Source organism: Mastacembelus armatus, chromosome 20 (assembly GCF_900324485.2).
Source record: "Mastacembelus armatus chromosome 20, fMasArm1.2, whole genome shotgun sequence".
In the NCBI taxonomy this organism is placed as follows: Eukaryota; Metazoa; Chordata; class Actinopteri; order Synbranchiformes; family Mastacembelidae; genus Mastacembelus; species Mastacembelus armatus.
The window spans coordinates 16,411,279-16,429,677 of record NC_046652.1 but is presented as its reverse complement, the minus strand read 5'-3'; the positions used below and the strand labels follow the sequence as shown (position 1 = coordinate 16,429,677).

Sequence of the window (18,399 nt, the reverse complement as noted above, 5' to 3'; positions counted from 1 at the left end):
TATGTAGAGGGGAAATAATCCTTCACTAAATGGATCTCACTTTAATGCTGTTCTCTTCTGGCCTTTAAGTTGCTTTGGGACCAAATCATTCAATTCAACCAGGGAAAATCTGATGAAGGAAATACAAAGCAAAATGCCTTCATCTCTAAATGTCCCTGAACATCCATTGATTTGAACATGAACAGATTCAAAGGAAAACTAAAGTCAGCTGACATTAATAATCCCAGCCAATGAACTCAAAGCTCCCTGGTTCAAACAAATCAGAAATCTCCTCTCACATTTTCTCTTCATTCACGTGTCATCTCTACTCGACTAGATGCATCTAAAGCTGAACGCTGACTTCTTCTGGGCTTCAAGGTACACTGGGAAAAGATCAGCAGCAACATCATTCAGAACCACAGACACAAGGAAAAAGTGCAGAAAGATGGAAATAAGCTCGGTCACGTTTTGGATACTTCCCGTTAACAACCCTGGGCCCATCCACGGCCCAAACTGTATTTATGGATGGATTTCCAAAGGTCGTCGGCATCAGTTGGATAAAGTCCGACAAACTATAGATCATTTGAAAGCAGAAATTCTCAGGATTCAAATGGTCTCAGGTAATAATGGTATTTTAGGACTGAATTATCACAGCTTTAACAGTTCCTTAATGTTTAACAAGAGTACAGACACATCACAACAGAGTTTGTGCTGAGCTAAACTGGTCTGGGAACTAACTCTGCTCAGAGTTGACACTGGTCTCTATCGTCTCATCTAACTTCTGTGGGAAACACTGACTGGTCAGGTAACATTCATATTACTGCAACAACAGTCACAGAGGAGAAAAAGCCAACAGATCTGAACTTCTGATAATGTGGAGTGATACTAAAAAGTAAACAGCAGAACAAAAAGAAAGAAAAATACACATTTGTTTAACATTAACATTTAAACCATTTTATATTATTTTTTGATATACATATCAGGTTAATCAATATGCTTCCAGAGCGCTGACAACACAGATGTCAGTAGCTTAAAGAGAAATTACAGACTGCTTCCTAATTACATCCAAGGCCCTGGTTCAATCCTGTCTGCTAGTACTCATGACTTGTAGGAAAGTGGACGTGAGGGCAGAGAGAGCCTTGTACTTTTAGAAGCTCACTGTAAATATTTACATCAAAAATTAAGTTTATGTTGTGCTGCCAAAGACCAGGAATCTTGCTGAAAGGGACTGTCAAAGTCTTTACAGTCACTGGGACCAAACACAGACTGTTGAACGTAGCATTAGCCCAGTTCTTCTCCACATACAGGTGATTTATTAATTAGTCAGAATCAAAAATACATATCAACTACATATTTTATAACTTGGTGAGTTGGTTGCAACAGCCTCTGAAAACACAAGTGTCTCTGTCAGTTCGATAAATGTATCAGGAAACATTATATTAGTTGTTTGTAGATGCACAATGTGACCCATGACCAGATGTTGCCTTTTCTCATCCCATTTGAGGAAACTCAGTCTGAAGCTCAGGTGTCTGGATTCAGACTCTGAAGGAGCCCAGAGCTGCTGACAGAAGCTGTGAATTCAGAAACACTGTGTTAATCCATTAATCCTGCAGTGAGCAGTTCATCTGGAGAATAATCTGAAGTCATTTTAAATCTACAGCATAAAGTCAGTCACATCATTTGGAACAGAATAAAAGTTTTACTTCTGAGATGGAGGGTCTTTGGCTGAAATCAGAAGAAAAGGAAAAACCTTTCAGGATCAGTGTTAAATGTCAGAACATCTTTCATCATCTTATCCCAGTGAATCTGATCCCTTCTTCTACTGAAACACACAGTCGTACCTGCTCCAGTCTCCAGCTGTGACTGATGAAAGGTTCGGGTCAACCCTCATCTGGAAGGTCCCGTCGTGGTTGGGGAGGATCTCTCCGTGGTCCACGTCCTCATGAAGCTGCTCTCCATCTTTCCTCCAGAACATCTCAGCTTTGTCAGGGTAGAAACCTGCAGCGTGGCAGCTGACTGGAGACAGTGAGGGTCTTCTGGAGGAGAGACACTGAGGGGAGGTCTGCACACAGAGGGACAGACCATGGAGGAAACACTCAATTATTTTCTCAAATACAAGAACCAGTACAGCTTTGTAAAGATCGTTGTTGTCTTTCCACTTCCTGTGCTCACAACCTGTTCCAGGAATAAAACCCTGTAATTCCTCCACCCTGCCTTTCTGGATTCTCTGCATTTAAGTCCACAGTTTGTTAGACCTGTCTTTGTCTAAACATTAACTAGAAGCTACAGTTACTAGTTCAGTGTAGTCAGATTAAATCAACAGAAACATGATGATGTTTCATTTTCATTTTATTTAAAGTACAAAACACACACGGAAAAAAAATCAACTTAGCTGAGAAACAAGATTCATTTCTGTTAATGATAAAGTATTTTAAAGACTAGAATGAAAGTGGAAGTAAAAACTGTATGATCCAACACTTCAACAACTCCATGTTTAAAACAGGGTTTTTAATGTGGATCTTACCTGAATGTGTGACAGGAAGCAGCAAAAGCACAAAAAGAAGAAGCTCCATGGTGTTTAAGCAGCTGAGCAGTAAACACATCAAGGCACGTAACGTTTTCACAGAACCAAGGAGGATGAGTTTCTTCTTTGGGTGTTCATGATGGAAAAATGGGAGGCAGGAAAATCTGGGAACTGGAGACTGGATAAGTAGAAAGTCCAGAAAGTACCAAGAGCAGGAAAACAAGAAGTGGGACTGGACCAAAACTTGGATTGTGACAATAGTAGTTATATACTGAATAGTTACAGGTTACATGAAACAAATATTTTTACTTTTGATACTTTAAGGACATTTTCTTGATAAAATATTCCACGTTCCTCTTCCACCACTGACACTACCAGGTTTTTATTTAGCCAGTGATATCAGATGGTGTCATGGACCAGACTCACAGTCAGTCCACATCCATCACACATGGGGGTTCAGTAGTATTACCCTGCAGTGAATTTACTAAGTGAAGTATTTTATTGAGGTACAGCTTTGAGATATTTGTACATGAATGTCTGAGCAGGTCCTAAATTATGACACATGGGAATAAATTAAAGTCCAACTTATTTCAATATTATTTCAAATCACATCAAAGCTGCTTATTTCTACATGAAAATCAAGTTTTTCTCTGTTTGATGTTTGTTCAATGAGAAGTCAGACAACAGGAAAATGATCAGAACATCAGTTTGTTTTCTCCAAATGAAGTTTGGATGCCAGGATTAAATTCATCTCTCAGACAAAAAGATGAATGTCTGAATGTTATTGGGGCCTTTATAAGTCCTGGTTCATTTGTTGGTAACAGTTGGTTTGTTGGTTTGGTTGGAAAGAAAGAAATTCACATCCAATGGATCTAAAACATGCAACAGCCAACAAACTGCTGACTAGAGTTCAACTTCTGAGTAAAGTCACTGCAGTCGGCCCAGAAAAACACTGAGAACAAGACAAAGCTGTGGCTCAGAGTGACACGGGGTCAAAGTTCAGTCTAATGGCTGCTTCAAATGCAAAACCTCCTTCAAACAACAGGAGATAAAAAGCCTTATACTGTGACACTTTCTTCAGTTTCTCTTCCAACATTTCACTTTGACATTTAAAGAAAATCTGATCTGGGGACAGTTTTGTTGCTCTGTTAAGGCTCCACTTAGTTCAAAACACAGTATTATTCTAAAATATTCTGAGCTCATCAAACTTTGTGCAACAACAAATGAAAGGAACAAATGAGGACAGGTGGCACCATCATTTTTACCATGATCTTTACACTGACAAGTTGGACCAATGAGTCCAAACCCACAATGTGAATGATATTTCTGAGTGGAGTCTTGGTGAGTAGTTCCAATGATGGTTCTGTTTCCTTTGGACAGAGCTCCAGTATGTGCTGCTGCAGAATGAACAGCAGTAATGAGGCCCAAAGGGCAGTGATATGTGCTTGTGAGCAGCAGGTTGGAGTTGAAATCCTGATCTGTCAGGATCAACTGGTGTTTTTTTTAAAGAGATCTGAACAGCAGAACTAGAACACTAGAATGATGTTCTGTGGTTCATCCATCATAATGGAACATTAGTGTATCTGCAGCAGAACAGAACTCCACAGTCATTCCCACATCAACCTTTGGAGAGGTAAGACCCTGTGCAGCTGGGAGAAAAACTGCTTTTGATTTATTGTTCTCTGTGGAAAGAAAGTGACTGGACTGTGTTGGGGAAGAAGGACATTTAATTTCTCTGTTGTTCTCTCGAGGAAAAGACTTTTTCCACCTGTTGAATTCCAGATAACTTTACATGTTATGTTAGATGTGCATCTTTTTCTGTGAACAGGAGAAACAAACACACATTTTGTCTTGTACCACAGTTTGAATTAGAAAATGTGTCTTTACCTGTGTTGTATACAGAATTATTTTTTACAATTGGAAATTATGCAAAATGCAAGTGTTGATTTCCAAGTAATTCATAGCCACTTGCAGAATTTCCACACTTTAACTAGAAATATTGAATTTTTGGGCTTTTAAGGTTAATCAATGTCATTTGTTAACATTGGTTCCAAAATGTTTCCACTAGAGGTAAAAATGCTCTGAAATCATATCAAACTCCATCATGTGTTAAGTGTCCTTCTTTATTGTCATTATGTCAATTAATGCAATATTTTAGACATTTCCCAGAAATGTCCATGTTTTACTGTACGATACATTTTGTTTTACCAAATGACACAGTGCAATTGCAACATGCACTACATAAATCTATTGATAACAGAAATATCCATCAATCTAAGCCCATTTTCTAACAATTTTATAATGTCCTCCATCTTCCAAACAAAATGATAACACTTCTAAGTTTTAGCATTTTAGATTCAGTTCTTCAGTAAAACAGTCCTCAAAGTTAAGGAAGACAACTGCTGGTAAAATGATAAAAATGATTAAAAATCATTCAGTTTTCTCTTTGGCAGATTTTTTAAAGTCTTGAGATGAGCCTGTAAAGGTTTTTGCATGATCGACCTTTGAAAAACATTTTTAGTATCTAACGAACATTGTTCCACAAAGATCTATTTCCTTAAATGTCATTTGGAAAAACAAAGATAATTGTTATTTTGATATTGATATTTTATTTTTATTATTTCATTATCCTATTTTATTTCCTAATGTTTCAACTTACTTTGACTTTGACTTTAACTGCGTCTTCTTCTGTGGTTTTACTGGCGTGGCGGACTAACATCGTTAAAGGAGTCTGTTCCCGCGTCCACGTGTGTCCCCTTAACACCTTAACCTTAACCTGGTTTAACATTTTTCTTTCACCATTTCTTTTTTCCATCAGCCAGTTGTAAAGTTGTTAGAAGCATCTTTTACAGAGGTGTTGGCAGCTGCCCCCCCCCCCCCCCACGTCAGAGTTTGTGCTGAGCTAAACTGGTCTGGGAACTAACTCTGCTCAGAGTTGACACTGGTCTCTATTGTCTCATCTAACTTCTGTGGAAAACATGGACTGGTCAGGTAACATTCATATTACTGCAACAAGAGTCACAGAGGAGACGACACAACTGAGTTTGACATTTATAACATTTAGTATTAATTTGTGATCACTGATAACTTGATAACTTGTCCCTCTGTGATGTAGAGCTCAGAGTAGATCCTGTTGAGGAGGGTTCCACTTCCTGTTGGATCAGGTCCTTCAGTCACACGTTCACATCTTGTCCTCAGACTGGTCTTATGTTGATCTAAAACCTCCTGCAGACCAGAGTCCACTGGAAGACAAGAAACACTGTGAGACTAGAAAAAAAATCTGAGGACAGAAAAGGTTTTTGTGACGTTTCTAATCATCTTAAATGTCGATGCTGTGTGAGAGAACAACCGCAGGATGAAACAAGACGTCCTGTTTTCAGAGACCAGGACATCAGCAGACAGATGGACAGTCTTACTTTGGACAGTGCTGCTCTGACAGGACCGGAGCTCCTCAACAGAAATTCCACTGCTCTTCTCTCTTGTGTAGAGTTGAGGGTGACACTATGTGTGTTTTCAAAAGTACAGTCACCACAAAGTCAGATTTCAGCAGCTCCTTTGACTGGGAAATCATTTTGAAGCACATAAAATCATACAAACACAAATCTTTGCATACAGATCTGTGACTGTCAATCAAACTCTGGCATTTGGTACTTTGCTGCACTGAACCTGGGAATCTCAAAATGACGTCATAGGTGAAAGGTCACGTCATTTCATTGACCTGTCCCTTCACTGGAATTGAAAGAGTGGAGACTCCATCATGTTCAAACACCACAGGACCTCAGCTTTTAATGAGTCCTCTCTGGGAACGCCTGTGATCACTGACTGTTTGGAGGATGTAGCGATGGTGGAGCCGTTGCAGGTGGACATGGTGTAGGAGCTGGTGTCACCAACCTTTCCACAAAGTTGACTAAAGTGGCTGCTGTAAGAAATAGACATATTGGAAGAAATAACACTGACTTATTGTAAGAACAAGTGTTGGGGTCATGAGGTCAAAAGTACAATCATTGTGTAACATGATTTGAAGACAATACCATGTTTGTGTGAGATGTTTTAGCAGGTGTCTGTTTTACCAGATAAACCACACAACCTTATGAACTATGTAACTGAAAACTCTAACTGCACCCACGCACCCTGTGCCTTGTTTGTTCCTCACTATAAAAATAAAGGACTGCTCAATGAAAGGAGGCAAAGGAGAGTCAAGGTCGCATGGGGGAGAGAAGAAAGTCTCTTCTCTCCGTCTGCAACTGAGGCCTTTTTCACTTGCAGGCATATACTCGGTACAAAGTTGTCCTGTGTTTCATTGCCTTCAGGGAAAAGAACCATGTCAGTGTAGCGTAAACCTGACAATAACTGTTGTATGACACCTAAATATAACACAGCGTGGGCACAAGGACTTAAATGGCACCTTTAAAAACAGTCCATCCAGACCCATTTAACAGCTGATACAACTATTTCCTGTGGTGGTCAATAGTGAGGTATATCTACGTATTTATAGATGCATCAGAAACCAATTATCTTATAGTCTACATATGTTAACACAATATTTGATTTCCAATGGGGGACATACAATATCTTGGTAAGCCTCCTGATCCCACTGACAGGGCTGCAACAAACCACTATTTTGATCATCCATTCATCTGACCATTATTACAACAATCGACTAATTGTATTTCACCAATGAATCAATCAGTAGGCTTTGTTCTATTCCTCACTTTTTACAATTGGGGAAATATATGGAGTTACACATATTCTAACTAATAAATGAGGTCATCACGTCAGCTTTTGGAAATGTCCAACAATGATATTACTATTGTACAATTACTAGGATTTTTTTACAACACAAAAAATATCTTGATTTGGCAGAAACAATGAGATGACAGACAGACATCACATCTCCTTTTGTCAGACATATGGATATGGAACAAAATAAAGGGAAGTGATCAGACATTTTATTCTTGGAGAAATGATTTAATCCCTACATTAGCTCCCTTAAAAAAACCCTCTAATACTATAATAATCCAAACAGTCCTGAGCTAGATGAAGCTTTAATCTGTAGTGGGCCTAACTATTCAGCTACAGCGTTGCACAGTTAAAAAAAACAGGCAGTTTTCTTCCTAAGAAGAAGCTTATTAGGTATAGATACATAAAAACTACTCAAAGATTCAATGACAATGTGTTGTTTTAACATGAAGTTATATTTAATTTAGTGATTCCTCTCTGTACCACTAGAGGGAGCCTGAGTACCACTACTGGGACCCGTACCACACTTTGAGAACCGCTTCTTTAAATCAATGTGTTGTATAAGGCACCATATAAATGAACGTGATGTGACTGGAGTGTCAATTGCAGAGCTGGTGCAAATGTCTCCACATCAACTCAACAGCCTTCGGGACTCACATTTCAATAAGAGCTAAACACAGCTGGCAGCCAACATTCAATCAACATTTCTATGGACTGACCTGCTTCTGATTCCCGAAGTGCAGTCTTGTGTGTAGATCCAGCTGCTTCTCCCTCCACTTTGACAGGTTTACAACAGGCTCTGGACCTGGACAAGTGATGGTCCTTTGGATCTCTGGCCAGACTTTCTTCCTAATCTTCTTTGTTGAGCCAAATATCTGGAAACTTGCATTTTCCAGGTATCACGTTTCACCGGTTTCAGCCTATTTTTGCCTGTTTCACGGTGAGTCTGAAACGTTCAGGGACCGTTGTAGTACTTTATCACACGTAACTAACGTGGATCAGCCAAGTTAGTATGTGTATATTGTAATGTATGTCCATGGAGGGTTGGAGAAATATTTTTTTACAGAAAAATTCTTGCACAAAATAAATCCAAGTACTTTCAAGGACCTGTGTCTACTGCATGTCTGTTTATTTACAAAAACTTTAAAAGGGCCTTGAATCAAAGATGAAAGGACCCGAGTATATATACAACACAAGTGTAGACACGTGATCCCTCCCAAGAATGAATGGAAAAAAAAAAAAAAAAAAACAGGCTAAACAAAAATCCAGAATGTATTTTCAAAATAAAAGCCTCAGTGAAAAACTGTTTTATTTCCAAAGAGAAAACACTTTCAGAACAAAACATTTACAGGAAAATGAGCTAATCCTGCTTTTCTGCCAGTTTTTCCTCCAGCAGCTCAGAGAAGGGCCTCACCACCACCACCACCACCACCACCACCGAAGAAGAAGAAGTGGGTGAGAGGTAGAAGAAGAGAAGGATGATGTGATGCAGTAACCAAAGGTGTGTTGATCAGAAACTCCAGGTTCAGTCCTCTGTGCACAGTAGATTGAAAGTAGGTTATTTGCTGAAGCTGAAAAAATCAAGTAGAAAACATATAATGACTGAGCCACATTTATAGTGTGAGCTGAAGAAACTGATCAATGACAGTGACGTCCTATAAAAACCTTCAGGGGTATTGGACTGTGCTGGATTCAAACAAAGTGGCTTTACATTAAACTGGACAATGAGGAGCAGATTTAAACAGGATTTGAAAAACCAGCTGAAGAACCCCAGAGGTCTGATTTAAGCCTGTTTTAGACCAGAGGGATCAAGGAGCCGCTGAGACTTGGTCTGTTCCATCTGTCCCCCCTCATCCTCCTCACATGTCAGCCTGTCAATCATTTTGACTGCTGCTGTAATAACTGGACAGATGGAAACCTTCTATAACCAACCTGGTTTCACACTTGGTACTTCCTTCATGACAACAAATGCACTTTGAAGACTTTTGCTGACTGTTTCTCTGTTTTTGTCCTGTAGAAAAAACTGGTTAATAACCAATAACCAGCTGATACTGTTAATACAAGTGAGCAACAACAACTGGAGGACACCAAAGTCCAGGTTTTGATGTAGATCCAGATCCAGGTCTAGCTTTAGAAAGACCATCCCTCCCAGCTGCAGAGAGAAGCAGAGAGAGCAAAGGTCAGAAACCAGAGGTCACAGAGACACTTCATCAGTAACAGTCGTCTTCACATCAATTCAAACACGTGATCACAACAAGCTTCTGGCTGATCTGATTGGCTGACTGTTGTCTCTCACTCTGTTTTTCTGTCCAATCCTGAAGCCTGTCCCTGTTCTCCTCTCACAGCTTCACTGAGAAGGTTGGAGCTTTACAGGAAATCCTGGATCTTTGCTTTGATACTGACTGGGTTTAGTCCAATCCTGCTGAAAGCATCATGGACTGACTCCAGCCCTCTACTGACCTCAGAGTCTGCAGGCTAGAGTCTGGACTCTGGACAAGATCACACAGCTGCTGCACATCTGGATACTGCAAGTTGTTCCAGCTCAGGTCTAGGTCTCTCAGATGGGAGGGGTTGGACTTCAGAGCTGAGACCAGATAACCACAGCTGGTTTTTGTCAACCTGCACTTCTCCAACCTGAATAAAGAAGCAAAGATGTGACGTTAGAAACCAAAGTTCCTCTTGAAAGTGTTGAATGTTTCAGAATGTGTTTAGAAAGTAGAAGTTTAGAAAGTGGAAACTCCAAACAGCTGAGGCCAACAGGATGCAGGTTCAAAGCAGTCCCATCCAAAAAGGGACAAAGAGCTGTCATTAATATGAATGCCAACATGCTGCTGCTTCAATAAAGACGGAGTGACTTCAGCTCTGAAACTCTGCCAGCTCCACCTGTGGCTCCATCTATACAAACTCATGTTGTGCAGCCACATTTCTCTGAGAGGGAAAACAGCCTTTCCCATGAAGATCCTCAGTGTGGATCAGTCTAATGTCAGCCTCATGTCTGCAGTTTAGTGTCAGCACAACTTTCACATCACATTCATCTCAGCACACAACCTAAACATGGGGTCTGACCTCAGAGTCTCCAGTCTACAGTCTGGACTCTGCAGTCCACCACACAGCTGCTGCACTCCTGGATCCTGCAGATCGTTGTAGCTCAGGTCCAAGTGTCTCAGATGGGAGGGGTTGGACTTCAGAGCTGAGACCAGATAACCACAGCTGGTGTTTGACAACCTACAGTTCTCCAACCTGAATGAAGAAGCAAAGAAGGAGATCCAATGTGACACTGATGTTGATGACAATGAGGATGGTGATAATGATGATGACAATTCTTCTTCTTTTCATTAGAATAATGAGATGAGATCAACTTGATTAATCCCTGAAGGGAAATGTAGAATGATAATAATGAGAAGAATAATATGAGAACAGTCAGAATAATAGTTATAATAGTCTGACTATATCATGATATTATTGTCAGCACATGGGAAGAGAAGCTGCTTTCCAGCCAACAGCAGAATCAATCTAGTTGATGGCTCATACTGTCACTGTGCAGCTTTAAAGTTTCCTGCTTAAAGTTTGTTGACCCAGTTCCAAAGTGCAGCAAAACAATGCATTGAATTGTTCCTCCTTATTCTATCTGAGCCAAGGAAGCTCCCCCAGGCTCTCCTGTCTCCTGTCTCTTCCCTCTCTGCATCTTCTTCTCTGGCTTTATTGGCTGCAGCCTCAGCACAGCACAGAGGTAAAGCAGCAGCAGCAGCTCAGACACTAAACACAGCTCAACCACCTGGACACATGATTTCATCTGTGTGTCTCTGTGCTCCACATGTGCTTTCATTTCTATGGGACCAACTTTATAGAGACACTGTGGATTTGTTCTTCACAATGAGATTTGGATTAGGGAACAAACTGGGTGGACAGTGTCAGGACCAAAAGCTGCTGGCTTCAGTTCAGGAACAAAAACTACTCAAAGCTTCTTCACACAGCATCAGGATTTGAGGCCTTGGCAATGACAACAGGCTGAGAACTGCTTTCTAATGGCCCAGTCCCAATGCACAGACCAGATCATGTCCTTGTGTTGGGACTGATCCCCACTGTGTCATTGGCCACTAAACACAAGTTTTGGAATCCCATTCATAGATTGTTGACAACTGACTGTGTCATATGTTTCTCTGAGTTTCATCAAGTGAGAAAAATCAGATAGAAATGCAGAGAAAATCCAACATTATCGTCAGCAAACTGATGCTTATTGTGTGGTTTTTGGGACAAAGCAAGACCCAATGTCCACTACAGGGACGTGTTCTTCCCCAAAAAGAAAGAGGACTTTGTTTCTCACGTCCCAAAGTCTTCACTTCTATTCCAAAATGGAAATATTCCAACCTTTTTCCTTCTGGCTCTCAGGAGGATGTCAGATATTAGTTTGGTCCAATATTGACATATTGTTGGGATCAAAACTTGGACAAACACTGGACAGTTTCAGTTGAAACAGTTTCAGTTTTGGACTGTTAGAAAGATACACATCATACATAGATAGAAAGAAACACATCATTATTAATATGACTATTCAATATGGGTGAACACACATTATTGAAGACAGCTCAGTGAAATGAAGTGAAACTGAAGGAATCATTCTTAGTCTGCTGAGAATAGAAGAACAATGAAAACACTGAATGGAACAACCAACATTCACAGGAGCTTCAGTTGTGGATTCAACATCTAAGATCTACAATAGTAACAGTCAGTCAACTGACCTCAGAGTCTCCAGTCTACAGTGTGGACTCTGCAGTCCACCACACAGCTGCTGCACTCCTGGATCCTGAAGGTTGTTGTAGCTCAGATCCAGTTCTGTCAGATTGGAGGGGTTGGACTTCAGAGCTGAGGCTACAACTTCACAGTGAGTCTCTGAGAGTGTAGAGCCAGAAAGTCTGTGAGGACACATATATTAGAAAAGGTGTTATTATGACAGAGACAATATATTGAGTTGAATCACTTGATGTCAAACAGGGACATGTCCTGTTGTGTCTTCACATCAGTGGTTCAGCTGATCTTCTCTCAGTGGGTTGGACATGAAATAAGAATTCTTCTCACTCTCTGTCACACTGCACACGCTTCATCTTTGTTCTGCTTTCATCTTGGACAGGAAGCAGAGAAAACTCAGTTCCTTTGGAACTTCCACAACAGGCCTGTCCCTGTTTATTCCAATGTTGGACATTTGTTCACATGTGGCAGAAAAACAGTGTGTGAAGAGAAACAGAAGAAATGTCGCTATAGATTTTTCACATTTGCAACAAGTCAACTTCAAATATTTCATGTATATTTTAACAGTAGTGTAGTATTTTGGGCAGCAAAAGTACCCAATAATACGTGAAAAATATGTTTTTCATGTACTAAAGCAGATTTATAGTGCATGTAGAAAAGGCCCCAAAGTGCCTATTATAGTGTCACCTTTTCGCACGTAAGGGCCCTTTAAGGTCACGTCTGATGTGCTGACGTCACTCACCTGGTGTGCAGTTTGGTTGTGGTGCGGTGCATATCGACAGTGTGATAGCGATATTTGATTTGTGCGTAAATGACCTGTAAGTATTATTGTTGTCTCTACTATTGGTATTAGAAAGCAGTTGTATGTGGAAACCTGTAAAGTCTTAATTAATAGTTTACACTGTGTAGCCCGTTTTTGCCAGGCGAGTTACTTGCGGTTTCATGCATGCTGATTAGTTGATTTGGTACGGGCTGATTTAAGTTTCCTTTCCATTATGCACGGTTCATAACGTGCTTAAAGATTCCCTGATCAAGTTATTGGTGCCTTTCTACACAATGTGTGGTGTTTGTGGATATTACATGATTGACGATGTTAGTACGATTTCGTGACATACAGCTAAGCTAGTTTGTGTTTTCACTGGAAGCAGCATACCCGGTTAGCTCTTCACAATAAGAGCATTTCGTGTTAGTTGTATAAGTACAGGAAGTGATCATGGTGCTTGTATGGTAACTTAACTTCGAACCAGTTCACCTGCAACCATGCCATCTGTGTCCTTTATTCATCCATTAACATGTTATTTGTATTCACCACTTATGTATACTGGTTGTTACTTTATACTAATGTACATATGGTTGTGTATGTCTCATTATTAGTATTCACTGTAGTTGTATTTCCTTTATTCTTAGGAAAACCACAAATGTACACGTCCTGATGGACTATGTCATTGGATCATTAAAGCGCCTTAACTGAAACTCAGCGACTCTAATTTATCCTTGGGGATATCTGGGCTTCAAGTGGTGTTCTGGCCGACACACCGAGGTGACGATAGTGTCAAAGAGCGAACCAGTTGGATAGAGCCGGCAATCTGGGTTTCTTACCTACAGTGCAGCTTCCAGCAACTTCACTGGTTTCATTTTAACACAACTTCAAGTATTTTAAAGTATTTCAAAAGTATACTCAACATACTTTTAGAAAATATACAAAAATAGATTTTTTTTCACTTGGGCACATCTGGACTTACTTAGCCTTTCTGCAGTTCCTCACAGCTGGAATCAGTCTCCGTCGTCCCTGGACTGATGTGTTGTACTGGTTCAGGTCCAACTCATCCAGAACCTCCTCTGACATTTGCAGCATGTAGGCCAGAGCTGAGCACTGGATCACAGAGAGTCTCTTCTCTGATCTGTTCCCTGACTTCAGGAACTCTTGGATCTCCTGATGGACTGAGTGGTCGTTCAGCTCCATCAGACAGTGGAAGATGTTGATGCTTCTGTCAGGAGAGATATCATCTCTGTTTATCTTCTTCAGGTTGTTGATGGCTCTCTGGATGGTTTCTGGACTGGTCTCTGTCTGACCCAGCAGGCCTCCTAAGACTCTCTTGTTGGACTCCAGACAGAGGCCATGAAGGAAGCGGACAAACAAGTCCAGGTGGCCACTTTTACTTTCCAGGGATTTCTCCATGGCTCCCAACAGGAAGAGATCCAGAGATGGGTAATAGTCACTGTCCAGGACACCACCATCACCATCATCATCATCATTCAGTGACAGGAAAGACATAAAATTATTGTAATGATGTATGTATTCTCTCCTCTTCTTTCTGTACCTTTCCCCCAGGAACTTCTTCAGTATCTGTGTCTTCCTGTTGGAGTAACAGTGGACCATATAGACTGCAGCCAGAAACTCCTGAACACTCAGATGAACAAAGCAGTAGACTGATTTCTGGAAGATCACACTCTCTCTTTTGAAGATCTCTGTACAGACTCCTGAGTACACCGAGGCCTCTGGGACATCCAGACCACACTGCTCCAGGTCTTCTTGGTAGAACAAGATGTTTCCTTCCTTCAGATGTTCAAACGCCAGCCTCCCCAGCTTCAGAAGAACTTCGCCGTCAGCCTCCTTCAGCTGCAGTGGACTCATCTCATGTCCCTCACGGTACTTGTGCTTCTTCCTGTTTGTCTGAACCAGCAGGAAGTGTGAGTACAGGTCAGTCAGGGTCTTGGGCAGCTCTCCTCTCTGCTCTGTGGTCAACATGTGCTCCAGAACTGTAGCAGTGATCCAGCAGAAGACTGGGATTTGACACATGATGTGGAGGCTCCTGGATGCCTTGATGTGTGAGATGATTCTGCTGGACAGCTCTTCATCCCTGGACCTCCTCCTGAAGTACTCGTCCTTCTGGGCATCAGTGAAGCCTCGGACTTCTGTCAGCCTGTCCACACACGTAGGAGGGATCCGATTGGCCACCGCGGGTCGGGAAGTTATCCAGACCAGAGCCGAGGGAAGCAGATTCCCCTGGATGAGGTTTGTCAGCAGCTCGTTGACCAAGGCCTCCTGTGTGACATCAGACACCACCTTCCTGTTGTTGAAATCCAGTGACATTCTGCTTTCATCGAGGCCGTCAAAGATGAACAGAACTTTACAGACAGCCAGCTGCTCTGCTGTGACCTTCTGTAATGTTGGATGGAAAACATGGAGCAGCCTGAGAAGACTGATCTGCTCATCTTTGATCAGGTTCAGCTCCCTGAACGAAAGCAGGACCAGCAGACTGACGTCTTGGTTTTCTGAGGCCTCTGCCCAGTCCAGACTGAACTTCTGCACTGAGAAGGTTTTTCCAACACCAGTGACGCCGTTGGTCAGAACCAGTCTGATGGGTCTCTGCTGGTCAGGGGAGGCTTTAAAGATCTCGTGGCACTTGATTGGAGTGTCATGGAGGATCTCCATCTTGGAAGTGGTCTCCAGCTGTCTGACCTCATGTTGGGTATTAACCTCTTCACTCAGTCCCTCTGTGATGTAGAGCTCAGTGTAGATCCTGTTGAGGAGGGTTCCATTTCCTGTTGGATCAGGTCCTTCAGTCACACGTTCACATCTCGTCCTCAGACCGGTCTTATGTTAATCTAAAACCTCCTGTAGACCAGAGTCCACTGGAAGACAAGAAAAAGGGTCCAATCAAACAGATGTTTGTGTGACACAGAATCTCGACTGTGAAGGACCAACTCAGATGTAGAACAATCAGTGAGCCCTTCAGGATGTCCGGAAACAAAGCACAGCTGGACAGCCGCTGCCCCTCAGAGACCTGAGTCCTGGTCCTGTCCCTGTGGACATGAAGCAAACTGGGATTAGTTGAGATGGAGACATGTTGAGTGAGGAAACTTTCTTATTGTTTGACTGGACAGAAGCTGGAAACTCCCAGCTGTCTCCCAGCTGGCTTTAAATCAGTTTTCCTCCACAGCTGAACTGGCTGATCATGAAGTTTGGAATCTGATCAACATTCAACACTGAGTTTGTCAGTTTGCAAAGGTTTGCAGCTCAACATCAAGATGATCCAGTGAGATGTTCATTGAGGGAAAGAAAGAAGAGAAAAGAAGAGAAATGTGGTGAGAAACAGAAAAAGTGATAAGACAGAAACATTTCCATGTGACAGCAGAAATAAAGTCATCAAACAATGAGACTCCTCAGTCTGAACAAAGGAGATGGAATCATTTTACTAACTGTAAATGAAAAAGAACCAACTTCCTTTTCCAAAGTGCATCAATGACACCACGTCTGGAAGTGGATCAATCCCTTCAAAGCTGCACAATAACATCAGGAAACTGAAGGAGAACTGCATGTTGGAGTTTTTGGGAAGGGTTTAAACCACTGCATTCCTGATGCAACAGCAGCACCAGGGGACTGCAAACATAACGCTGGGAACAACTAGGATGTTTTCAGTCACTACCACTGTAGACACAGGCTGAGCTCTATTTAGAACAGCCAGAGGCCTGAGCTGCTCCACATGTGGAAAGATGTGTTTCTCTTTCCTGAACTGCTTTAGTTTGACTTAGTCTCATTATTATGTGTGTGTGTGTTGTCAATCAACTGAAGCATTAAAGGGACAAACTGCTTCCTGTTTGGGTCCAGGATAGGCAGAGTGTTGCTGCATTGATCCAATCCAGGACAACAGCAAAGGGAGGTTCAGTTTGTGTAACACAGTCTCACATTAGAAGAGCAGTTAGGTGGAGATGCTCATGATGTCAAAAAGAAATTTAGACAGAAGTTTCCACCATTTTTTAAAGTCTGCAGGCAGAGTCCAACAGAGCGACTGAATAAATAGGCCACAGAATCAACATGCTAGATAAGATCAGATATTAGAATTGAACAATAGCTCAGCTCATCAATAAAATGATATCTACTCTCAGTCGTGTTGTTAGACTTGAAAGCAGAACTTTGCATCGTTGGAGGAGGGGGAGGAATCTGATGTGGCACATGGAGACACAGAAAGTATTTCCATGGTAGCAGATGCAGGTGCTGCACAGACAAAGTAAATCCTTAGCCCTGCACAATAAACAATGAATGACACTGTGTTAATGCTGATACAACAAAGCTCTAGAGGGGAATCTAGAAACAGGTTGGACTGTGATAACACAGGCTGATTCAAACTGGGCTTCCTTCAACATCAACTGATCATTGATCAATTCAGAATCAATACTACTGAGACCATCTATGTTCACTGACAGAAGGGCCAGATGGTCCAGTCTGTTCTCAAGAAGTTCTAGAAACTGTCTCTTACCCTGAGCCTGGGTGTCCAGGTTCAGGACTGAATTCTGGAGGAAGAGGTTTGGACCAGTCACTCTTCATGGACAGACAGCTGTATCCTGCAGACCCTGGTCTCTTTCTGGGGTACCGCCCTCTGCAAACACAAACAGTTAATGTGCTGGATGTAAATGTCCATACATGTTGAGTAGTGAACTGTGTCCACTCCACATGTCCATGGACTGACAGAGACATTTGGACCATGGACTCATCTTCAGCTCAGTTTACACTAGAAACTGTCTCTTACCCCGAGTCTGAGGGTCCAGGTTCAGGACTGAATTCTGGAGGAAGAGGTTTGGACCAGTCACTCTTCATGAACAGAGAGCTGGATCCTGGAGACCCTGGTCTGTTCTCCTCTTCCCCATCACAAAGACCCATCTACTGTGGTCTGAGAGGGAAACCAGGGACCCTGGAGGCCAGAGGACCAAACCCAGTCAGCTGTCCCCCTGTAACGGCAGCAGCTTCTTATTGATTGGACATTAGTTTGATGGAACCATCCCAGAGGCACAGTGTGACTGTGACGTCAGGAAACACAAGTCTAAACCAGACTCAATACCAACATTCATCAATGAGATGGATCAATATGTGCAGGTGTCATATTAACACTCACCCTGCTTCTCACTTCCTGTTTCCTCCTTCTTCTCTGTGGACTTTAAAATGGAATCTGACTTCACACTTTGTTCTTCTTCACATGTGGCAGTGAGTGGACGTCTGCAACACAAACAGGAAGTTAACAACATCACAGGAAGTTCTCAGAGTCACTCACAGCTCGTCTGAAGATAAAGTGAAGTGTCCTGTTATTTCCAGCACCACCTTTCTGGATTCTCTGCCCCCCATAAGCACAGACCAACACATTTCAGTCCCAGTTCATAACGATACAATTTGTAGATGGAAACAAACACAGGCAGCTCCACCTGACAGTTAGCTTCCCTTAGCATAGCATCTTTATCCTTCACAGTTTGCTGGAATTCCAATTCCAGTTTTCATTCCTTCCTGGTTTCTACGAGACAGAAACTGGTCTTATGGCAGCCAGTTTCCAGAGCAGGAAGAACCAAAGATGATAGATCTTTGGAATCATTCCTCAGAGAACTGGACCTGCATCTGAAATAACATCCTACACAAATAT

General features: G+C 41.8%; 1 protein-coding gene, 1 long non-coding RNA gene and 1 pseudogene across 2 annotated transcripts; all 3 read right to left on the bottom strand.

Annotated features, from left to right (window-relative positions):
* Nucleotides 1-1,037: 1,037 nt before the first annotated feature.
* Nucleotides 1,038-5,222, bottom strand: LOC113121985 (major histocompatibility complex class I-related gene protein-like). The gene is made up of 4 exons (XM_026292872.1): nt 5,163-5,222; nt 1,821-2,041; nt 1,683-1,704; nt 1,038-1,550 (listed from the first exon to the last, which is right to left on the bottom strand). Exons 1-4 carry the CDS (start codon nt 5,220-5,222, stop codon nt 1,515-1,517), a joined length of 339 nt encoding a protein of 112 aa, XP_026148657.1. The 3' UTR covers nt 1,038-1,514.
* Nucleotides 5,223-8,797: 3,575 nt separating this feature from the next.
* On the bottom strand, nt 8,798-9,856 carry LOC113121558 (uncharacterized). Its single transcript, XR_003294751.1, has 2 exons — nt 9,704-9,856; nt 8,798-9,395 (listed from the first exon to the last, which is right to left on the bottom strand). It is a non-coding gene; the product is annotated as an uncharacterized LOC113121558 (long non-coding RNA).
* A 1-nt stretch (nt 9,857) lies between these two features.
* On the bottom strand, nt 9,858-17,916 carry LOC113121984 (protein NLRC3-like; annotated as a pseudogene).
* Between the last annotated feature and the right edge of the window lie 483 nt (nt 17,917-18,399).

Bases quoted from the DNA above. Each gene is read 5' to 3' on its own strand.
- LOC113121985 (XM_026292872.1), bottom strand. From the start codon at position 5,222: ATGTTAGTCCGCCACGCCAGTAAAACCACAGAAGAAGACGCAGTTAAA. The intron at 1,705-1,820 runs GTACGACTGTGT...TTCTGATTTCAG, and splicing joins ACAGCTGGAGACTGGAGCAG to CCAAAGACCCTCCATCTCAG. The intron at 1,551-1,682 runs GTAAAACTTTTA...CTGAATTCACAG, and splicing joins AAAGACCCTCCATCTCAGAA to CTTCTGTCAGCAGCTCTGGG.